Source organism: Dipodomys spectabilis, unplaced genomic scaffold (assembly GCF_019054845.1).
Source record: "Dipodomys spectabilis isolate Male_0828 unplaced genomic scaffold, ASM1905484v1 ptg000018l, whole genome shotgun sequence".
Classification (NCBI taxonomy): Eukaryota; Metazoa; Chordata; class Mammalia; order Rodentia; family Heteromyidae; genus Dipodomys; species Dipodomys spectabilis.
The window spans coordinates 10,530,215-10,546,840 of record NW_024870695.1 but is presented as its reverse complement, the minus strand read 5'-3'; the positions used below and the strand labels follow the sequence as shown (position 1 = coordinate 10,546,840).

Genomic DNA, 16,626 nt, shown 5'->3' with positions numbered 1-16,626 from the left:
GTCTTTCATCCTTCTAACACCAAAGCACACACAACACAACTTGCTCAAATGGATTCTAACAATTTATTAGATAAGAGGTCACAAGCCACAGGACTTTAAAGTGCATGAAATTCACTGGCAATAAAGTTGCACATACACCAGCCTCCCCCACCCAGTCCCCATCAGCTTACTCCATTCATCATTGCATGGGGGGGGGGGGGGTTGAAACCCGTCATTAAAGGGAGGAGGGGGGTGGGCAAAGGATAGGAATGCTGAAGGAACAGAGTATTAGGGGTATGAAACCGAAGAAGGAAGGATTGACCAGTGATTCTGCTTGTTGAAGAGAGGGTGGGGTCAGTTTAGCCTTGCAAAGATTGTAAAGTTTTTTCTTTTTTTTAATCTACATCTATTTCATGGGACAATCTTTGGCATTCCGGACAGCCCTAATGCCGCCAATTGTCTGGTTCCCCCCTCCCCCGAATTAATGATTAATTCAGAGCCCATAATCTAGCTTGAGGCTATCCTGATACACACAAGGAAAACAAACACAGCACAGGAGGATTTCAGAATCATGGTAGGAGAAAGATGGGTATGTGCTGAGTGTGGAGTGCATACTTGCCTAAGAGTGTATGTGTGTGTGTGTGTACACAGGTCAAGTGTAGGAGGCTGTGTGTGTATGTGTGTGCATACGTGCCTAAGTGTGTGTGTGTGTGTGTGTGTGTGTGTACAGGTCAAGTGTAGGAGGCTCTGGTTCTCTAGAAAAAAAGGAAATTCTGGCTCCCCATTCTAACACTCCCTAGGCCAGTCCATACCTGTCTGAGCCCTTTCTACCCAGCACAATGTTCTTTATTCCCTGCCAGCTCAGCACACCAGTCACAGACCCAGGGCAGCTCTTGCTGGCTCCTGACTTGTAAATTCTGAGTCAAGCCAGTTCTTCCTGCCTCTCCTAGATGAGTTGGAAATGGAGGGGAAAATATCTAGCCCCTCTTACCCCGCTTCCTCTGAAGTGGGATTTGGGCAGAAACAAGAGACCCTGGCTTAAATTCTACTCCAATCTATAGACCTTCTAAAAGAAAGTTAAAGTGCTTTGTTCTACATGAATCCCAGAGAGAATGGCACCTCAGACTGGGTCAGGTGATTTGCAGGCTCCACACAGCAAACACCTTTTGCCAGCCTGCCCTGCACTGTGTCACCATTCTAAATGTGTGCAACTGCATCCCTCACCCACCTGCAAACATATTGCCAACTCACCCTTTCCTTTCCAAACAGCAGGAGACAGGGACTAAATCATACCAACAATCTATCCCTCTCTAATCCAGCCCCATTCCCAGACACTTGGCCCTTTGGACCTAGCCTCTAGGAAAGGAAAGCTTGGAAAAAAAAAAACAAAAAACCCTACAGTCCAATGAAGCAGACACACCCAATGCTTCACCAGGAGTACGTAAGGCCTGCCTGCAGTTACTGAGCTACAACTTTGGAAGGAGCTGGGGTGCTGGTGCCTGCTCCTAGGAATCTGAAAATACCACACCCCTTCAGAAGTACAGGGAAGACCTTCTGAAAGCCTTCAGTTTGGACCCCCCTAGAGGGAAGCAATAGGAAGGCAACCATCTCCCTCTGCATACACTCTATATTAACTGCAAGCTTACCTCTAACCCAGAGCACAGTAGGCTCCAGGGACCAGACTTCATTTAGATATTCCTGGCATCCCAATTACATAAAGACCCTTGTTTGGGAAAGCTAAAATGACAGCACTTGTCAGAAACTGCCAAAGTGAATTCCTGAGGTTCACAGCCTGGAGGGCTGAGGAGAAATCAAGCGTTATCATCCACCCCAGCCTGTGCCCTCTTCAGGTTGAGATGCAACCTCCACATTTGAGCTTTCTTGCCTGGAAGACCAAGCTATGTTTGCCTCTGTCTTCCCTCTTCTCTCTGAGATGGTTTGTCCTCCTGGGACACAGCTGAGGCCTTGCTATAGAGGGAGCGGGTGGGGTTTCTTGGTGTGGAAGACACATAGTGCAGGGGCTTGAGCTGCAGTGGTGTGTGCATGAACGACAGTGCCTGGTGCAGGGCCAGTAGGGCTAGAGGACATCGGTCTCCCTCTCAATCCCCACGTACTTGAGAGCATCAGCTTGGCTGTACCTGTCCCAGAGCAGGGGGGAAGAGGTTATTTTTGAGGCTTTTGTGATTGTTTTACTTCCCCTCATACTCCCTAAAATCATTTGCAATTGTTCCCGCTCTGAGTAAGGCACTGGAGATGGGCACTGGCCAATGCCACGATGAGACCCTTCCTTCATCCTTCCTACCCACCCTTGGGCCCCAAATCAATTCCAATAGCTACCCTTTCTGCCACCAAGGCTCCCTCTCCAGGATCATTCCTGACCACCTCACCTGTAATCAAAGAAGAGTTCTTCACCAGCCTGAATTGCCCTCTTCGCAAAGATCCCAATGCGATGATCTCCATTCACCATGACCACTGCAAATAGGAAAAACCCAAAGCTAGCTTCCCAGTCACTGTATATCAATGTTCAGGAAAATTCTAGGCTGATTTTCTCCAAATTCTCAGTAAAGTGGAATTAGAAAGTTTTCAATGAAGGTAGTTGTCAATATGCTTTTGGATGTTACCACTGCAGTGATATGGGGAAAGAATTATCTTTAGATCATTTGTATAGGATTTGTTAGATCATGCTTTTATTTTATGTTTTGCCAGTCCTGGGGCTTGAACTCAGGGCCTGGGTGCTGTTCCTGAGCTTCTTTCACTCAAGGATAGCACACTACCATTTGAGCCACAGCACCACTTCTGGCTTTTTCTATTTATGTGGTACTGAGGAACTGAACCCAGGGCTTCACGCATGCTAGACAAGCACTCTACCACTAAGCCATATTTCCAGCCCTAGATCATGCTTTTAATAATAAAAAAAAGTAGGTTATGAAAGAGACAAAGCCTAAAATGATGCCAGATTCTAATCATGGTTATCTTTGGACAAAAAAAATAGCTCAGCTATGAAAAAGTTGAACAAAGAATAGAAGTCATAGTAAACAAGGGATCCACCCCACCTGCTAGGTTATTGGAACCTCACCTTTGGCATAACAGTTGGGGTTCACTGAATGGTTTGCAAATCGAATTTTGTTTCCTTTCCGGGTAGCATCTACAACAAAATCTGTATAACATACATAATGAAGACCATGAGAAGACAAGTGACTCCAAACTTCGGTAGCCTGAGTTTAAAATCAGTTAACAGTAACAGAAACAATTCAGTTCAATAGTAATGTGAAGCCCAGTGAGTAACAGGATCCTTGGAAAGCACGAAGCTGGAAAATTCTGGCTCATGTGAGAATGCTCCCTTTGGGTCCTCCTTCTTGTTTCAGTTGTGGCTCTCCTCCTCCCATCTTCTGAGCAGGGAGGTTGCTGAGGTACACAACTCCAAAATGGAGGTGTTCTGATCAATCTTAACACCTTGTTCTGTGTATCTGCTTGAAGATTCAGAGGTGGTCTCAACCTGGACTATAGCAAAAGCAATTTGGTAGACCCACACAAGACCACCTTGGCAAAAGAGAAAGAGCTGCCAATGACATACCATTGTTGAGGTTGAAAAGGAAGCTGGACATATACTTGTCATAGACCTTCCCTCGTCGGTCAGCTTCATCCTGAGAGATGAGCTGGAGAGATACACAAAGAACAACTGAAAGTCAGGCTGTGTGCTTGGAACATAGCACCTCACCTCCAGAAAAGGGCTAGGGAAGAGGCACTGTTAGAGTTAGGGGCTTACTGAGTATTATGATGAGAATTGTATGAGAGCCCAGCCTACATTGTTTCCATTCCCACTCAGGCTGACCAGCATTAAAGCTGAAGAGATGCCCCCCACTTCTCTCCTTGGTCTGTCTTGAGGTGCCAACGAATTGAAGAACAGTGGTTTGTTTCAGGACTGCAAACAGTTCTGTGGGATCCCCCAAGAGGTCACATGAGAACTTAGCTGAGTTATTTAGAGATTAAGTCACAGAAGCCTAACCCACAGAAAATCAGAGTTTCTCATCAGTAAGAATATGGGCCAAACCCATAGCACTCACCTCACCACAATATTCAGATATGAATTCATTTTTCTGCACAGACTCCTTAATGAAGGTGCCCCATCCGGCCACATCGGAAGGGGCCAGCAGCAGGTGCTGGAGGAGAGGGAGGCAAGCCTCAGATGAAAGGGTGGGTTATCAGTAAGTAGGGGTGTGTGGGGTGGGCAGGTGGAAAGATCTAGCCACTGTTAGGAGGATCTGAAAACAGAAAGAAGTCTAAGCTATTCTAATCTAGTCAGAGGAAAAACAAGACAGGGAGGTGGAGAAAGGAAACAAGACGTGTCTTCCTCCTCCCCAAGGACCTACTGGGCTATATAGGAGGCAAACATGGACGGCTTTGGAGCTGGGGGTATAGCTTTGTGGTACCATATCCCCCTCTGCGCACCATTCAGTTTGGCCAGTTAAAGGGCCACTTTTCTGATCCTGAAGTAGAACAGAAAACTTTAATATGGCAATGTGTGTTAGGATCTATTGTCCCTGAGCTTCTTTTGCTCAAGGCTTAGCACTCTACTACTTGAGCCACAGCACCACTTCTGGCTTTTTCTGAGTAGTTTACTGGAAATAAGAGCCTAGTCTGGCTTCAAACCATGATCCTCAGATCTCAGGCACCTGAGTAGTTAGGATTACAGGTATGAGCTCAGGGAGAGTGCCCAGGCCTGGACTTCAAGCCTCAAGACCAGCAAAAAGAAAAAAAAAAAAGAGAGAGAGAGAGAGAAACCAAGGGAAAGAAGATGCCTGGGACTATTCCCTCAATTCCACTCCATTATCTTGACCTGAACAAAGGTCCTACCTTCTTGAGGCCACGTTGGATGCTGCAGTTTTTGCAGGAGACCACCTTGCAGTCCCAGTGTTCTGAAGCCCCACAGGTGAGGCACAGGTCAGGATCACATTCTCGTACTGCCAGATAGCAAGGACACTGCTTGGTATTACACTGGGTCTTGCATCTACAGCCAGGGAAACGATTCTGACCTGGGTGAGGAGACAGATAAGATCAAGAAACAAGCCAATGCTGGGCACAGATGGACTCAGGGAGAGCAGAGAAATAAATGTGATGTGGCTAAGGAAGTTTGGCAAACAGGACAGAAGCTTCCTTCCCAATAGTCATATACTCCAGGTTTGTTTTTTCCCCCCCAAAACTAAGTGTCTCACAACGCTCATTTCTGTGACTGAAGAGAGCAGGTGTGAGATTAATGAGAAGTTATCTACCAGAGACTCCCCAGCAGTGCCCCACTTCCTTTATTGTTGGAAGAGAGGTATGGAAAGGCCCCCCAGAGAAAATGAAATCAAGGCTTTTCACTAGTAAATCCTCATCATCAAAACAAACATAATTTTGAGAACACAATGCATCTGTTCCACATCATCTTCTACCACCCATGGCCCTCCCCACCACCAGCACCTCTCAGTTGTGGTAAGATCAGTATCTGCTCTTTATTAGTAGCTGCCTGGGCACCAACTTCTGCAGGTTCTGGGGGGCTTCCATCAACTGTTCAGCCCCAAATGCAGAAGGATTATGTTAGTATAGGAAGGGAGAAAATTGCTTTTAGCCTTTGTGGATATCCAAGCCATTGTCCCTACCTAATATTAAAACTCTGGCTTACATGAATGTATGAAAATGTCATAATGAAACCCTTCACTTTGTAGAATCACTATATGCTAATAAGAAAAAGTTCTGAAAACAGGGCTGGGAATGTGGCTTAGTGGTAGAGTGCTTGCCTAGCATGCATGAAGCCCTGTGTTCGATTCCTTAGTACCACATACACAGAAAAAGCCAGAAGTGGTGCTTTGGCTCAAGTGGTAGAGTGCTGGCTTGAGCAGAAAATCTCAGGGACAACACTCAGGCCCTGAGTTCAAGCCCCAAGACTGGCAAAAAAAAAAAAAGTTCTAAAAACTCCAGCTGTTAAATGAAAGTAGACATAATCAGAAATATTGTTTTCTAAAGAAATGTATACGTATATATTCTGAGTCACTGTCTTCCAATGCTGCCCAGGCTGGTCTCCAACTCCTGGTATCTACCTGCCTCATTCTCTCAAATGTTGGGTTTACAAGTGTAAACTACCATATTCAGCTAAATTTTGTTTTTAAAAACAACACCCTCACAAAGGCACAAAGCGTAGTGCATCTCATCATGCAAAATATTTATCAAAATGAGGGGCTGGGAAGGTGGCTCAGTGGTAGAGTGCTTGCCTTGCATGCCTGGGCCATGGGTTCGATTCCTCAGCACCACATAAGCAAAAAAGAAAAAAGCCGTAAGTGGCACTGTGGCTCAAGTGGTAGAGCGCTAGCCTTGAGCTGAAGAGCTGAGGCACAGTGCCCAGGCCCAGAGTTCAGGCCCCACGACCGGATCCCCCCCCCAAAAAAAAATTATCAAAATGAACTCAAAGAAGTGAAAAAACAGCCGGCCACCAGTGGCTCATGCCTTCAATCCTAGCTACTCAGGAGGCTGAGATCTGAGGATTGAGGTTCAAAGCCAGCTGGGGCAGGAAAGGCCGTGAGACTCCTATCTCCAATAAACCACTCAGAAAACCGGAGTGGTGCTGTGGCTCAAGTGATAGAGCACTAACCTGGAGCTGAAGAGCCGAGGGACAGCGTCCAGGCCAAAGTAAAGCCCCATTACTGACACTCTCCCCGCAAAAAAGTGAAAAACAACAATAACAACAAAAAGCAACACCCTGAAAAGGAAGACAGTTTTTTTGTTTTTTTGGTTAGTCATGGGGCCTGAACTCTGGGCCTGGGCACTGTCCCTCAGCTATTTAGCTCAAGGTTAGTGCTCTACCACTTGAGCTCTACCACAGTGCCACTTCGGCTTTTTCTTTTTTTTTTTTTTTTGGTCCGGTTGTGGGGCCTGAACTCTGGGCCTGCGCACTGTCCCTCAGCTCTTCAGCTCAAGGCTAGCGCCCTACCACTTGAGCCACAGCGCCACTTCCAGCTTTTTTCTTTTTGCTTATGTGGTGCTGAGGAATCGAACCCAGGGCCTCAGGCATGCAAGGCAAGCGCTCTACCACTGAGCCAACTTCCCAGCCCCTTGGCTTTTTCTTTTTACATGGTACTGAGGAATTGAACCCAGGGCCTCATGCATGCAAGGCAAGCACTCTACCACTGAGCCACCCTCCCAGCCCAACAGTACATTTTAAAGAAAAAGAATCCTGTTTTTTAGTTTTCACCTGAAAGGGAAAAACGAGGAAGTATCCCATTTCTGTCTAATTGCTGCTTTTAGAGTCTGAACCTAAGGGCTTTTAAAAAATTATTTTCCTACCTGGATGAGGTAGTTCACACCTGTAGTCCAGTGCCTCAGGAGGCTGAGAAAGAGAATCACTTGAACCCAGGAATTCAAGCTAGCTTTGACAACAGAACAAGATCATGTCTTTTTGGCTAGTCCTGGGGCTTGAACTCAGGGCCTGGGCACTGTCCTTGAGCTTCTGCTCAAGACTAGCACTCTACCACTTGAGTCACAGAGCCACTTCTGGCTTTTTCTGTTTATGAGGTACTGAGGAATTGGACCCAGTGCTTCATGCACTCTTCCACTAAGCCACATTTCCAGACCTAGGATCATGTCTTTAAACAAAATCAAACCCTATGATTTTTCCAGATTTTCAGCATATTGCTTCCCCTATAGGATGCCCATAGGACAAGCTAAGAAGGAAGGAATGGAAGAAAGGGGAGGCTGGGCTCCCTGAGGCTGAGTGCTTTAGAAGACTATAGGGAAAAGTGTGATTATCTTACAATCTGGATTGCATTGGCAGAACTTCTCACAAAAATTCTGAGTCATGATGCAGGGGCAGGTGCTGTCACAGGGCCGGTCTGGGTGGTCACAGGGTTGATAGTTGTACACTTGTGTAGAAGAATTATCTAGAAGAGAGAAGAAACAAACATGCAGGACACTGCTGAGACCAAGCTCCCTCACTGCCCTCCCTCCCAAATGTTCCAGTGGCTGAGTCTAAACAGGCTCTGGCCTTGGATACTCCTACAGTATCTGAGGTTAGAAAAGAGTGTGGATGATCGTTGTGCACAAGCTACAATGGGGAGGTCTGTTTTGTGGGCAGGGTGTAGAGATGGTCTGAGATAACAGAGCAGCTATTCTAAACAGTAAAAGAGGCCTGGAATCTGGCAAACAACACACTAGGAAACTCAGAGACCACAAGGCTCCTAACTACCTCCTAAGAGGTCTTCTCAACTGCTGTAAGAGGCTCAGCCCTTCTTAGCTGCTGCACAGAAATCTACAATCTGCGGAAGCGGCCAGGGTCAGCAAGTGCAGCTGTAGGTGGGGCAGGGTGATGAGGCCACAGAGCAAGGCCTTGAACTAAAATGCTAAATGATACCCTGGCATCATTTCCTTTTTCTTTTCTTTTCTCTCTTTCTTGCGTGTGTGTGTGTATGTGTGTGTGTGTGTGTTGTTAGGAAGGAATCAAGGGCACATGGTAAGCATACGCTCAGGCTATATTCTTAGCTCTTTTTGGGGGGTGGGGGTCCAGTTGTGGGGCCTGAACTCTGGGCCTGGGTGCTGTCCTTCAGCTCTTCAGTTCAAGGCTAGCGCTCTACCACTTGAGCCACAGCGCCACTTCCGGCTTTTTTCTTTTTGCTTATGTGGTGCTGAGGAATCAAACCCAGGGCCTCATGCATGCAAGGCAAGCGCTCTACCACTGAGCCACCTTCCCAGCCCAACACTCTTAGCTTTGAACTTACCTTTCTTCAGCTGAATTTTCCTGCAGTGTGCAGCCCACAATCTGAAAAACAAAAGAAATGGGTCTGGGTCATAGTCCTCAGGAGCTCCATAAATGCAGGTAAATGACAGGGGGATCTGCTCTGACAACTTCAGAATATTCTTCCAAAATCCCTTAATAGAAGGCCTTCTTTTGCTGTATGAGAGCCCATCTAGCTGGCCTATGGCTGCAAGATTTAAACAATACCACCCCTCCAAAACAAGTAGAATAGAATAAAAAGTAAAACAAACAAGGCCCAGGCCTATATGTCTACTATAAAGCTATTGTCTTCCCTCTTGGCTGAGGCAGGATATGGGAGAGTTTTAAGACAGCAGGTGGGAAGGCCTTTCAGGGATCTTCTCTGAATGAAGGAACTGACAAGGAAGAGTTGACAAGAGATAGAGAAGGCCTTTCTTCTATATCTGGAACTGGTATCAGTTCCTTCCTTTGGAAACTAACAGTTACTGGGAAACTGAGCTACAATGAGTGTTGAATTTAAAAAGAAAATTCCAACCCTAAACAAAAACTGGCTATAAGACAGTGGTATACAATTAAGGAAAATAACATGTGGATAAGCAAAGAAAAGGAATAAACTGTCAGGGCTGGGAAGTTGGCTCAGGGGTAGGGTGCTTGCCTAATATGCATGAGGCCCTGGGTTCTATTCCTCAGCACCACATAAGCAGAAAAAAGCCGGAAGTGGCGCTGTAGCTCAAGTGGTAGGGCGCTCGCCTTGAGCTACAGTGCCACTTCCGGTTTTCTGGTGGTTTATTGGAGATAGGAGTCTCACCGTCTCTCCTGCCCGGGCTGGCTTTGAACCGCGATCCTCAGATCTCAGCCTCCTGAGTAGCTAGGATTACAGGCGTGAGCCACCAGCGCCCGGCTTTTTAAAAAGGAATAAACTGTCAGAGTTGAAAAGTGGGCAATCACCCAATGAGAAGATATGCTTTCAGTGTGGAGCCATGAGCCAGCTCACATTCTAATGGAAAATAGACAGCTACCCCAGGGTAGCTGGGCCAGTCCCAGGCAAGGATCTTTAAGGAGCACTTGAAATGCTGGCCTTCAGCTGTGTGTGCTGAATGGTGGGCTCACTAAGTCTTATGCAGTGACCAAGAGGGAGGCAGGTATCAGCCCAAGAGATCAGGACATAGGGCACATCCTGGTCATAAAAAGTCCTTTGTCCAATCCTTGCCTGTGCTTTCTTTTCTTCTTCTGTGATGGATTCATGAGCTCATCTGTTGGCAACTTCAGGATAAGTGATTCTTTCACTGCAAACTGAAAGACCTGTAAGAGAAATCCAACAGGGCCTATCACACCATCTGGAGTCAAGCAATCATTAAATGGCCCAGCCAAGTGCTGACTTGGGGGAGTTCTGGAGAGCTGGTAGACAGTAGATTGAATATCTTTTTAGTCAGAAAGAAACAGAGCACCAGTGGGACATGGGGCCAATGTCTGTGAAGGTTAACTCCTAATCATTTGCCCTGATTCAGGAAGGAAGAAATATTGAACAGAGTAACACCTTCCTTTATCAGCAGCTCTCATCTACCACCCTTTCCATCACACCAAAAGCGCCCTGCTTCAACTCACAATGTGTGCTGCTTTTAGAAAGGGCAACTGTGTGTTACCAGTGTAACTGAGTAGAATGTGAACTAGTGCTAAGCACTAGCTCCCTCTGTTGGTAGAAAGCTCTAAGAGCCTTGACTAGAGTTTGGTAGCATGTCAGCTCAGGAAGGCTGGTACACTTTTCAGCAGGTTTCTTCTTTTTTTTTGGGGGGGGGGTCCGGTCGTGGGGCCTGAACTCTGGGCCTGGGCGCTGTCCCTCAGCTCTTCAGCTCAAGGCTAGTGCTCTATCACTTAAGCCACAGCGCCACTTCTGGCTTTTTTCTTTTTTCTTATGTGGTGCTGAGGAATTGAACCCAGGGCCTCATGCATGCAAGGCAAGCGCTCTACCACTGAGCCACCTTCCCAGCCCAGGTTTCTTCTTTTATAGCACTTATTTTTAGCTTTTTCTTTTTCCCATTGGCTAAGTACCATCTGAGATTCTGTAAAAAGTATAAATCTTATCAGGAAAATATACAGGATAATTTTTTGCATTCACTGTATAGATTTTTAGGTTAAGAACCTATCTTAAGGCTGGAAATGCAGCTTAGTGATAGAGTGCTTGCCTAGCATGCCTGAAGTCCTGGGTTCAATTCCTCAATATCACATAAACAGAAAAAGCCGGAAGTGGTGCTGTGGCTCAAGTGCTAACCTTGAGCAAAAGAAGCTCAGGGCAGGGAGCCAGTGGCTCATGCCTATAAACCTATCTACTCAGAAGGCTGAGATCTGAAGATTGCGGTTCAAAGCCAGCCTGGGCAGGAAAGTCTGGGAGACTCTTAACTCCAATAAATCACCAGAAAACTGGAAGTGTCGCTGTGGCTCAAGTGGTAGAGCACTCGCCTTGAACTGAAGGGCTCAGGGACAGCATGCCAGGCCCAGAGTTCATGCCCCACAACTGACAAAAAATAAAAAAGCAGCAGCAGCAGCTCAGGAACAGTGTCTAGGACTTTTGAGTTCAAGCCCCAGGACTGACAAACAAACACCTGTGTTAAGGCCTAGCATTGTGGCTGAGGCCTATACTCATAGCTACCTGGAAGGTAGAGATCTAAAGGATTGCTGTTTAAAGCCATCTGAGGCAAAAAGTTATTTATCAAGACTCCATCTCAACCAATACAGCTACACAGGAAGTATAAATATAATTGTCGTCCAGGTTGGCTGATGCAAAAAATAAAAGATATAAAAAGGTTGTGTTGCAAGGAAACAGGTAAAACACTAGGCATGGGGCACTTCAACTTATGAGTCTTTTAATGGTTTTATAAAGGAACATGAAGGCCTAATGAAGGTCTTTCTGCAAATGTCAGACCTAGCAATACTTGGGGACCTGCTCCCAAGAACAGGTTCTAGAGATGTCTCCAGAAGTTGGGGAGTTACATGAACAGGTTGGTCTGCTCCTTTCTTTGATGGGCATATTGGCTTCAACCCATGACTTATCACTGGTTCTATACTCTGTCTTCTCATTTAAGTCTTTTTTTGTTTCACTCTCTGCTGATAAGAGAGAAAGATTGAGGTCTGGGACCATCTATTGAGGGTGGAAATTATAAAACTTCATGATATGAAATATGGAGAATAAAGCACACAAGGATGAAAGGAATAGCTGCTATACTGGCAAGTGTGTGACACTAAGAAGACCCACAGATAGACTGAGGTCATCTAGAATTCAGGTATACATTCAGAAAGGAAGGAACCATGAAGTAGGTAAAGGAGTTCAGGATCATCCAGAAAAGTTAAATAGCAATGAGAAACATTTGGCAAGGAGTAGAGCAGAGGCCTGGGATTTGTCCATGACTAGGAATCTACTTTATGACCCAGAAGCAAAGACTTAGGCCTACCTGAATCTAAGACAATTTCTCTCCAGAAACACAATATGAAAAGATAGTGAAGGAACAGTACAATGGGTGAAAAGATACTACTCTGAAGATGTTACCTGCTTGGCTGGGTGCCTGTGGTTCATGCCTGTAATCCTAGCTACTCAGGAGGCTGAGATCTGAGGATTGCAGTTCAAAGCCAGCCCAGGCAGGAAAGTCTGTGAGACTCTTATCTCCATTTAACCACCAGAAGACTGGAAGTGGTGCTGTGGCTCAAGTGGTAGAGTGCTCACCTTGAGCTGAAGAGTGCAGGGACAGTGCCCAAGCCCAGAGTTCAAGCCCCATGACCAACAACAACAGAAAAAGTAGTTACCTGCTTACATGTCTTCGTCCCCAGAAGCCTGGCAATGGAACAGAAGTTGTTAAAGTAGGTGCCATGGAAGACTCTAAAAAGAGATTCTTCAGCCCCGGTCCACTCCACAGACTCTGAAGGGGCTTCCACAACACAAAGTTGAGGTGGGGCTGGACTGGCCTTCTGTTTTGTGGGGGTCTGACAACGAGAGTTAGCCTCTAAAGCAAGCAAAAAACAGAAGAGAGTGAAATGCAGTAGTCATTAGTAGTTTGTCACAAACTCAGAACTATATCATAGTACTTTTTAGGCTCCCCCCTCTCCAATACTGGGGTTTGAACTCTGGACCTTGTGCTTGCTAGGCAAGCTCTATACCACTTGAGCCAAAACTTCAGCCCATTATTCTAATTTAAAATACAGAATAGTTAAGAATGAAAATATTCTTTATAGATAAGCCAATGGAAAGAATTAAGTGTTAAGCCAGATAGTGAGCGTGGGTTTAACAGGCCCACTATCTTCTCTATTTTCTGTTTATTGTACCTGAAGAACTGGAGGCCCAGTCATTGCCTGTGTCCCTGTCACTGTCCCCTTCTTTAGTCTCAGCCACAGCAGAGGCTGAAGTATTGGAGCAAGAAGCACTGACCACATGATGCCTTCGCCTGCGGCGCCCAGAGCACTTGGAGCGGGGATTATGGAGCATGGCGTACTCCTTTGCTCCTTCCTGTAGTAGGCATATTACAAATAGGAAATAGGAAAAGGCACAGAGTCATCATATTCATCCTTGCCAACAACCATGCTTAAATGCAATGATTCTTTTAAAAATTATCTATACCATGAGACCGTATAATGACAGCTACTTGACAAACACTCTAAAACTTACAAACTTTTCACACAAGGGGTTGTTGAATATCTTATTTTAAAAGAAGTATCATCTACTTGTGCATGTATCTTTAATCAGTGAGTTGTATCTGAAATTCATTCATGATTAGAATTTGAGAACACATTCTCCTGAAGATGAAGAAATGAGGAAGAGAGGAAAGAGACCTGCTTGAGAGAATATGGCTGAATGTTCCAGACAGTAAGCAAGAATCAGGGCTCTTCACCCCAAGGTGCTACTTCACATGCACCACACTGCCTGTTTCAATAGTAAATGTATAATCCTTGAATTGGTATGTTACTGTTAATTTCTAAACTTCCTCTGTTATCTGCAGATGAGCTTCAGAAGAATTCTATTGCATTTCTTTTTCCCTTTTTTTGGTGCTAATCCAGGGACTTGACCTCAGGGTCTGGTCATTATTCCTGAGCTTTTTTTGTTCAAGGCTAATGCTTGAGCCAAAGCTCCACTTACGCATTTTTGGATAGTTAATTGGAGTTAAAAGTCTCACAAACTTTCCTGCCTTGGCTGGCTTGAACTGCGATTCTCAGATCTCAGCCTCCTGAACATCTCAGATTATTTGCATGAGTCACCAGCACTTGGTTTCTTTTTTGCTTTTGTTGGCTGAGGGGCTTGAACTTAAGGGCTGGGCATTGTTCCTGAGCTTTTCCCTCAAGGCTAGCACTCTACCACTTGGACCCACAGCACAACAAGAGCCTCATGTAGTTTTCTGCCCTGGCTGGCTTTGAACCCCAATCCTCAGATCTCAGCCCTCCTGAGTAGCTAGGATTACAGGCATGAGCCACTGGCACCTGACCTTTGGCTTCAGTTTCCTTCCTTCCTTCCTTCCTTCCTTCCTTCCTTCCTTCCTTCCTTCCTTCCTTCCTTCTTTCTTCCCTCCCTCCCTCCTTCACTCTTTCCTTATTTTTATTTTTAAAATTCTATTTTAATAGCTATATTTTCAAAAAAATATGTACAACTCAGTTTAACCATAGCCTCCGGAGCTAACTGTTAGTTTATGGGAAATAGGGGATAAAAGAACAACTTAAATGATACTTTGAGAAAAGAACAAATTCAAAATGTGGATGATCCTACAAAGTAGCCAGTCTAGAATTTCAATGAGATGAAACAAGTGATAGAATTATTTGAGATTAAAAGAAAGCAAAACATATAATAACCGGATATTATGCCTGACTAGTTGATATTAGTTTGAAAACAAAAACCAAACAGGCTGAAGATGTGGCTCAGTGGCTGAACATACTCTTAGCATGTGTAAAGTCTTGGGTTCCATTCTCAGCATCCCTTGCCATATACATGGATAGAGTAAATACTTTAAATCTTTCAACTTTGCATGGCTGAAAATGTTCTTAATAAAAAGTTGGTGAGTACTATGGTTTCTTGTCAGATTATGTAAATTGTTTGCTAAAGGATTCTGCTAAAGATTTCTGGAGAAATAACAACTGAGTTCAGCTATTTTCTTGAGGCCTTGTTTTGGCAGGGCTAGACATCTTGCTGTAATTAAAGATATTGTCCTTTAGAAAAAAACTAAAGTTGGAGGAAAATAGTCCTGCATTATATTTGATATGTATTCATAACCCAAAAAACAATTTTTAAAAAGCTGTGCACATTAATCTCTGTAAGTTAACACACTCTGGGCACTGCCAGGAGCTTTGTAATACATGTACAGAGCTCCAGGGTAAGGCTTGTGAGAAGGATAATGCTCCTTTGAGTGACATAACTGCTAGAACATTGGTGTAACAGAGTAATAAAAAGGATAGGATAATTTAAAAAGCATAGAGTTAGACTGGGGCTTGAATCTCATCATTGCCACATCACTAACTTTTTAATAAACTCTGGGGAAAATATATAAATTCTATAACCCGTAACCTTTTCCACCATATTTTTACAAGAGTGAAAATAAGACAATGTACCTTAAGGGCCTAGAATGGTACCTGACACATAGGAAGAATTAAGTACATCTCAGGGAAAAAAAAAACAAATTGGATAAAGCTGACATATTATATTTATTTTCTTGCTACCTTATGGCCCACTTCCAGATGTGAACCAAATACCACTTCCTATATCTTTCCTTTTGTTATCCTAACTAAAGCTACCCCCAAAGATAACTGGCTGTAAAATCTAATTTTTTTAAATTGATTAACTTACTGATTTTTACTATTGTGTTGAGTAAATACTTTTTCTTTTTAACAAATTATGGTAGAATGTACATACAATAAATTTTATCATTTTTAGGGATCTGAGTTTGGACAAGTGCCTACAACTATGTATTCACCAAAACAACCAAGTACAGATACTGCTCCATCCTTTTTCTTTTTTTGGCAGTACTAGGATTAGAACTCAGGGTCTTGCACTTGCTAACTAGATGCTCTACTAATGAGTCATGGTTTCAGCTCTTTCATACACATGGAATTTATTTATTTTATTTTTTTGCCAGTTCAGGGGCTTGAACTCAGGGCCTGGGCTCTGTCCCTGAGCTTCTTTTGCTCAAGGCTAGCACTCTACCACTTGAGCCACAGTGCCACTTCCTGCTTTTTATTGTTTATGTGGAACTGGGGAATCAAACCCAGAGTTAGGCAAGGACTCTACCACTAGGCCACATTCTCAGCCCAGAAAAAAATTTTTATTAGGGCATTTTATTCTTTACCTAAACTCAACTTATTTTACAAAAAGCCAAACAGGGGGCTGGGAAAGTGGCTCAGTGGTAGAGCACTTGCCTTGCATGCCTGAGACCCTGGGTTCGATTCCTCAGCACCACATAAGGAAAAAGCGGGAAGTGGCGCTGTGGCTCAAGTGGTAGAGTGCTAGCCTTGAGCTGAAGAGCTGAGGGACAGCGCCCAGGCCCAGAGTTCAGGCCCCACGACTGGACCCAAAAAAAAAAAAAAGCCAAACAGTATCCTTGGCAAGTCCAACTGTAACTCAATTTCTCCTCTGGAAGATGTCCCTAGCAGTTATCTTTAGTTTCTTTCTTTTTTTTTTGGTCGGTTGTGGGGCCTGAACTCAGGGCCTGGGCACTGTCCTTCAGCTCTTCAGCTCAAGGCTAGCGCTCTACCACTTGAGCCACAGCACCCCTTCTAGCTCCTTCTGCTTATGTGGTGCTGAGAAATTGAACCCAGGGCTTCATGCATGTGAGGCAAGCACTCTACCACTGAGCCACCTTCCCAGCCCCTCTCTCTTTCTTTTTTAAATTTTATTGTAAAGGTGATGTACAAAGGGGTTACAATTATATTAGTTTGGTAATGAA

At 44.7% G+C, this 16,626-nt stretch overlaps 1 protein-coding gene across 2 annotated transcripts in view; it reads right to left on the bottom strand.

Moving 5' to 3' along the window:
- Window positions 1-44: 44 nt before the first annotated feature.
- Window positions 45-16,626, bottom strand: part of Ezh1 (enhancer of zeste 1 polycomb repressive complex 2 subunit) — a 40,032-nt gene continuing 23,450 nt past the window's right edge. For both annotated transcript variants that reach the window (XM_042673745.1, XM_042673746.1), the window contains exons 11-21: window positions 13,031-13,211; window positions 12,515-12,711; window positions 9,930-10,021; window positions 8,724-8,764; window positions 7,764-7,889; window positions 4,834-5,012; window positions 4,044-4,139; window positions 3,554-3,635; window positions 3,056-3,136; window positions 2,367-2,451; window positions 45-2,117 (exon numbers count right to left, since the gene is read on the bottom strand). In XM_042673745.1, the coding sequence (XP_042529679.1) occupies window positions 2,057-2,117; window positions 2,367-2,451; window positions 3,056-3,136; window positions 3,554-3,635; window positions 4,044-4,139; window positions 4,834-5,012; window positions 7,764-7,889; window positions 8,724-8,764; window positions 9,930-10,021; window positions 12,515-12,711; window positions 13,031-13,211 (1,221 nt within the window). In that variant the 3' untranslated portion in view covers window positions 45-2,056. The remainder of the gene's footprint in view (window positions 2,118-2,366; window positions 2,452-3,055; window positions 3,137-3,553; window positions 3,636-4,043; window positions 4,140-4,833; window positions 5,013-7,763; window positions 7,890-8,723; window positions 8,765-9,929; window positions 10,022-12,514; window positions 12,712-13,030; window positions 13,212-16,626) is intronic.